The following is a 6,828-nucleotide window of genomic DNA, read 5'->3' as shown; positions in this document are numbered from 1 at the left end:
TGGGACCCCCCAGCAGTCTAAGTCTATAGCAGCATAACTAAGGGATGGTTCAGGGTCACCTGATCCAGCCCTAACTATAAGCTTTAGCAAAAAGGAAAGTTTTAAGCCTAATCTTAAAAGTAGAGAGGGTGTCTGTCTCCCTGATCTGAATTGGGAGCTGGTTCCACAGGAGAGGAGCCTGAAAGCTGAAGGCTCTGCCTCCCATTCTACTCTTACAAACGTTAGGAACTACAAGTAAGCCTGCAGTCCGAGAGCGAAGTGCTCTATTGGGGTGATATGGTACTATGAGGTCCCTAAGATAAGATGGGACCTGATTATTCAAAACCTTATAAGAAGAAGAATTTTAAATTCTATTCTAGAATTAACAGGAAGCCAATGAAGAGAGGCCAATATGGGTGAGATATGCTCTCTTCTTCTAGTCCCTGTCAGTACTCTAGCTGCAGCATTTTGAATTAACTGAAGGCTTTTCAGGGAGGCACCTGTCTTTGTGGTCCTGCAAAATCTTTTGCTCAGCTGCATAAAAGTGTTTGAAAGAGAGGTGTACTGTATATAGGACTAGCAACAGATTATTGTTGAACATGTTTTTACCTCCCTCACATCTAACTTCGCCCTGCAGGCCTCAGAGGGATTCCCTGAAGGAAAATGCCAGTGAAGCTGAAGTGACAGTGTGCTGGAAGAAAGCTGACTCATCCGATATCAATCCCTCTGGCAGTGACGTAGGCGATAGCAGCTTGTATCACCATATGCTGATCTAGAAGAGCATATCTCACCCACTGGAGATTATCAGCCCGACGGAGTACGTCAGACACCGGGCCGAACACACCCTGCTGCCCTCCGTCCACAATGGCAGTGCTTTAACCAGCGTTCGCAGACTGACACACCGCACAGAGACATCAGCAACCAGCCAGTAAGACCACCACCAACCTCCCTCTTTACCCAAACTAGCGTCCCACCTGCTGAAGCTCTTGGGGCAGAAGCAGACTGCGTCACAGGTGGAGCCCCCCGCTCACAGAACATGATGTTTCGCGACCAGGTGGGCGTGCTAGCCAGCTGGTTCAAGGGGTGGAATGAGTGCGAGCAGACGGTGGCTCTGCTGTCCCTGCTGAAGAGGGTGAGCCGAACGCAGGCGCGCTTCCTGCAGCTCTGCCTGGAACACTCCTTAGCTGAGTGCACTGAACTGCACGTCCTGGAGAGTGAGGCCAACAACCCAGGTAGGACAGCTGGGTGTTCAGACAGCACCAACACCTACTACTTCAGCTCAAACAGTGAAAATAAACCAGAGCACCATTAACGTGTTTGTCAAACAGCATTCTTCTGATGTTCTTGATATTTGGGGTGTTGTGTATTGATTGTTAGAGCTGTGAACAGGAATGTAGTGTATTTCTACATTTCCTTGTGACATTACAGTAGATGGATGTCACTGTGGTTAAAACCACTGAGTGTCTGACTAATTGCCCTGTGTGCCGGCGAAGCAGCCAGCAGGGAATTCTTTCATTGGGGTTGTGTGGACACTATAAATGATAAAAAAAAAAAAGGCTGGACAGATTTCTTTCAGACTTGGTGGGAATATTCCTTAGATAGCTGTGATAAGAGTTTCATGAAAAACCATTTCAGTGACTGGAAAAAGTCACATTTCTTGTATACTTTCACCGAAGCATTCCTCAACATGGAGATCTGTGACTCACAGGATTGGACACACAGGAAGTCCGACATATGCGTGCACGTGTGGCTTGACCGAGTTTGATACCAGTCCGATATGTGAAAGCAGAGATTAAGGTCACGCTTCACTTTCTTGTGTGTGTGTATACAGTCTCTGGATGATGCGTTTTGTTTTTTTGCACATGTGGTTCAGTTCTGGATGGTGAATAATTCTGTAATCTAATGTTGGCTGCATTAAATAGAATATGTGAACAGGATAACAAAACATTGGATCTGAGCAGAAGATTGGATTGGAGCATGAAGTCCTGCAGTCTGAATAGTCTCAGCTACTGTAGTAACCAACTCTGAACTTAACTTGCCCCCCTTTCTGAAAGGTTTTGTTAAACCTGCGTTCTGAAACGGCCCTCTATAATACTGAATAAAGACATGCTATTCCACGGGGTGCCGTTCTCGTACCATCCCTTGCGATCAAAAAGTGCAAAAAATGGGATGAAACGACTTAATCTAGCTTACCTCCTACCAGGCTGGGTTATAAAGTACAACCCGCCTGAAAATGAAAGGAGCTGCGCTCTCGGTCAGACATGGCTGAGCTGTTCAACTTTGAATAAACAACTGCAACATATGCTACTTTGGCATCAAATATTGACCCTGATGGAGCACGATCAAACAAGTTTCAAACCGTATTCACTACGAATACCCTTGTTTTAAAGAGGTTTGAACATGATCGAAGCCGTTAAGACTACGAATACCTGGAAGTTACCATGTGCTATGAATAATTTCAAAAATCAGAATTAAATGTTTGAACAGTTCAAAATTGTATCCCGATTTCAAATCTGGTTCTGATGATGGACGTGTACCAAGTTTGTTAAATACTGACAGTAATGGATCAAAAAGTTACCATGATGCTTCAAAATGTGCCCCGATTTGATATTCGGGATTACATGGAAGGAATGGCGCTCCATGGAATAGCCCCATAATTATAGCAGAGAATGGACCCCCCCCATCTTCAGTTATTCTGTTACTTAATGTGAATTTTTTTTTTAATGCATTATCAAGTCAGTACTCAACATCACTTTGCTTCTGCTTCACAGTAGGATTATTATTTATTTAAATGGGATGTTTTTTTTTAAGTTAAAAACAACGGAAGCATTTGAAACACTCATGCAGTCAAAGGCTGTCTGCACTCCACAACTGGTGTAGTACTGAATATGGACCTCCTTGATAATGGACACAGTGTCCACATTCTGCAGCGGAATATGGGTCCAAAAGAGGACGCTGGCTACCACGGACTGGTAGAACATCCACAGGCGTTTCCTGCAGATGTTAAATGGCCACAACCGCCTCAGAAAGTACAGCCTGCTCTGTTCCTTCCTGTACAGGTGGCTGGTGTGGGTTGTCCAGTTTGCTGTCCAGCCACAGCCCGAGGTACTTGTAGGAATCCACAGTCTCCACCTCAGCTCCCTGGATCAGAGCTGGTCGCAGACTTGGTCTGGACTTAACAAAGTAATGACCAGCTCCTTTGTCTTTGAGGTGTTGAGCTGTAGGTGGTTTGTGTGGCACCAGACAGCAAAGTCCCTCCCTAGGTTCCTGTACTCCTCCTCTCTGTCATCCCTGATGCACTAACAATGGCTGTGTCATCTGAAAAACTTTTGGATGTGACACAGCTCAGAGTTGTAGCAGAAGTCAGAGGTGTGAAGAGAAGAGTGGCCAGCACTGTTCCCTGGGGTGCTCGGTGCTGCTGATCAGTGTCAGACTAGTGTACCTCAATTGAGTGAGTGGCGTCAACGCAGAACATTATTTATTTTTTAAATCATTTAACCACATCCAGGTACAGGTACTATAAAAACAAATATAAAAATAGTTAAGCTATCAAATTTATATTAATTTACAATTCATGGTTATTTAATTTATTAAAGCCTGATTTATGCTTCTGCAGCTCTTTAACTCCATGTCATGCAAAGACATGCAACAGTTTTAAAGATCTCTGTCTCTGGATTATGCTTTATTCTGGACTAATTTAACCCTTAACAAGCTTTTCTTTCTACAGTCATCACCTCCAAATCAAAGGTAGCTGTACATTTTCCTTTTTTACCGACTTTCTACTGTAAATGTGCAAACTTTTCTGATCCATATTTAATCAGTGTGTGCACCACAATACTATTATATGATGGCAGACGAAGGATTAAAAGCAGAAAAGTGTCAAATCACAGCCTTTTATGTCTGATTTAACAGGTGCATGTCATGCTTCAGGTCCCAGTCTGAACACGGTTTGAAAAGAATAAACGGTCGGGCTTTTAATCAGGGAAATGATTCCGGTCCCACTTTCCACAAATCGGCGAGGTCAGTGCTGAACTTTAATTTGTACATCTGTTACTGTGCACGTCCAGACTGCTCAGTGTTTTTAATGGAAATGCATTGCCATCAGACAGGACATTTTATCCAATGTGAGTGAAAAATCTGCTGTACAAATATGTTATGTGTTTATTACATGGAAAACAATACAAAAACATTGGGACTTTTTTTGTCTGCTGACTGTGAATATCTGGTTATACGATGACGGTTTAGGTGAGTTTTACTTTACATGGGAATTAATAAATTTACCTCTCAAAGCTTTGATGAAGTTAGTTACATGTTACTGTAACAGTGTTGTTAGTGATTGTTATTATTTTTTTTTTGTAGTTCAATTGGTTTATTCAGTTTAGTTAAGTGTGATGTTGCCGTTACTATGAGTGAGAAGTGTAGTGACTTTGATGTCTTCTTTCATGTCTGCGTTTGTGGGTGTGTAAAAATAAAAGCACCTGCTTGTGGCAGAATGCAGAAAAGACAAAATGCTCTGCTTGTGTACGTGCAACTTTGCTCATGGGCAAACTGGGCAGAGCTGACATTTGCCGTTGTTATACCTATGTATTTGGGTCAAGGATGAATGCTGCCAAAGGGAACATTAATAGGACTAATATATTTTTAGAGAAACTACAGATATTAGCTAACAACAATGAACACTAATTACATTCTGGACTCACATGCCATTCTAGCAGGAGGCTGTAAATCATTTATATATTAAAAGCGTATGTGCGTGATTTTATTTATTAAGTTCAATGTAAGTACATAATATAATTGTAAACAGTTAAAATACATGGATGACTCAAAAGTGAAAACACTTATTTCCATTATGGTCCATATAAAAAAAAACAATGAAAAAATGGAAGTAGTAGTAATATAATAGGTGTGTATGTGTGTATATATATATATATATATATATATATATATATATATATATATATATATATATATATATATATATGATAATAAGAACCTAACAATGTAGAAATACATTAACACCGTACATTAATGTTAAAAATTACCAAATCAACAGGAAATAACATGGGTTGAGTTCTTCTAAAAATTGTTGGTCTAAGGTTCTAAAAACATTCTGGACTTGTACGCAATTCCATCTCATTATAGACCTTTGCATAATTTATTACCACCCTTGAAAATGTCAGCTACCTATTTTATAAACACTACCCAATCTAGAGCCTGTGGATGTGGATCCCCACAGGCAATGTGCTAGTTAAACTGCAGAGTTAGAGTAATAATAATTCTTTTGTTGACTTATAAAACATGTATAAAAAAAAAAATACAATAAGAGCACAGATCATTAGTCAAAAAGTATTATAGTAAAATTCATTAAAAGAAAGCAGTGTACTGTAATACCGATTAAGCATTTTAGTTGTTAAAACTGTGATTAGTAGTATTATGGGCCTTTCACACTGAATACGTCAGATCCGTCAAAAATCGGTCTAAAAAGCATTATTTTCAATGAGACGCCTTGCTTTTTAGATGCGTCAGAAGCGTCGCGTCAAAAGTCAAGCTAAACCGACGCTTCTGACTGGAGCGCGCATTGCCGCTTGTCAGGAGCCTGACGCAGTCAAAGTTCAATCCAATCCAACTTCCGATGCTCTGAGCTGTGACGTACCTTCGCGTTGTCCAATAGCAGTGACGCATCAAGCCAAAACACGGAAGACTAGTGGCAGAAACCACTGATCTCTACAAAATGGATCGGTGCAGAAACCACTGATCTGTGCAAAACATACGTGTCACAGGACTGCTCATTTATGGAGCAGTTTTCTGAAGAAAAATCCTCCGAAATATTTTTTGTTGTTTGTTTGTTACCTCAGAATTTCACTTAATTTCTTGTTTAACATAAGGAACCTCAGACATTTATTTTTTAGACAAAACAACATGGAAATTTGTACATTTTTTAAAGTCTGGTAGATTATTTATATCTCATTTCAACCAGAAAAACAGACACTGTAATAAATACAAATGTTTATTATAAATGCAACAGAAAATAATTTAACAATGACTGCAGTGTGATTGTAAAGTAGGATTTCTGTCACATAAACCTCATGATGAATTTTTTTAATGGTCATTTCAACTTGTAATTTCGCCAAAATATGTAATTGCCTTTAATGTTATCAGGACAGTCATTTCTAAAATATGAATTTGAGCACAAGTGGAGAGCTTCTACCTGTGCAAATGTCTATGGACTTTGATTCGTGGACATTTTAATGATCTGTTCATTTATTGTTAAAATATAAAATGAAACCGCTTTTTAAAAAATAATAAAATAGTTGCCGTTGAAAGAGCCTTTTATTTAGAAGCAGGTGATGTTATGCTGGGTTCTCGGGACCAGATGACGGTCTCTTCTGCAGCTTTGAACTCTGGTGGTGTTGCTGAAGACACTGCTGTCCTATTTTGAAGAGCAGAGATGTTATCTTTCGACTGGACTTCGTGGTGTTCAGCTCATCAATGGAAGTTTGGTTGTCTGCACAGCAAATGTTCCTGATTGGGACAAATAAAAATATTTCTTTAAATATCAAGAAACACTAAACAGTTTATATATAAAAAAGGAAAAAAGGGGGGAAAAAAAACGATGGGGGAAAAAAAAACGCCAGAAAGAATAAGTTATTTAAAGTTGAGCTTTTGTGGTGTCTGAAAAAAAAACTGTAGCTTTATTTGGTAAAAATAAAGACTGAACCATTTACAAATTAAAGCGTTCACTCAGATCAACTGTGCTAAAAGTCTACGCTAACATTAGCCGATCATTAAACCTTCACAGCAGTTCAGTAAACGTCACGTCTTACTTTTATTTTATTCTCACCTCGATAA

At 39.8% G+C, this 6,828-nt stretch overlaps 1 protein-coding gene across 1 annotated transcript in view; it reads left to right on the top strand.

Moving 5' to 3' along the window:
- Positions 1-941: 941 nt before the first annotated feature.
- The window catches only part of samd4a (sterile alpha motif domain containing 4A), a 218,707-nt gene continuing 212,820 nt past the window's right edge, over positions 942-6,828 (top strand). Inside the window, 1 exon segment of the mRNA XM_034163535.1 lies at positions 942-1,211. Within this exon segment, the coding sequence (XP_034019426.1) occupies positions 1,016-1,211 (196 nt within the window). The 5' untranslated portion in view covers positions 942-1,015.

Source organism: Thalassophryne amazonica, chromosome 2 (genome assembly GCF_902500255.1).
Source record: "Thalassophryne amazonica chromosome 2, fThaAma1.1, whole genome shotgun sequence".
Lineage (NCBI taxonomy): Eukaryota > Metazoa > Chordata > Actinopteri > Batrachoidiformes > Batrachoididae > Thalassophryne > Thalassophryne amazonica.
Note: the sequence above shows the minus strand (reverse complement) of the source record. Positions and strands in the feature narration are given on the sequence as shown.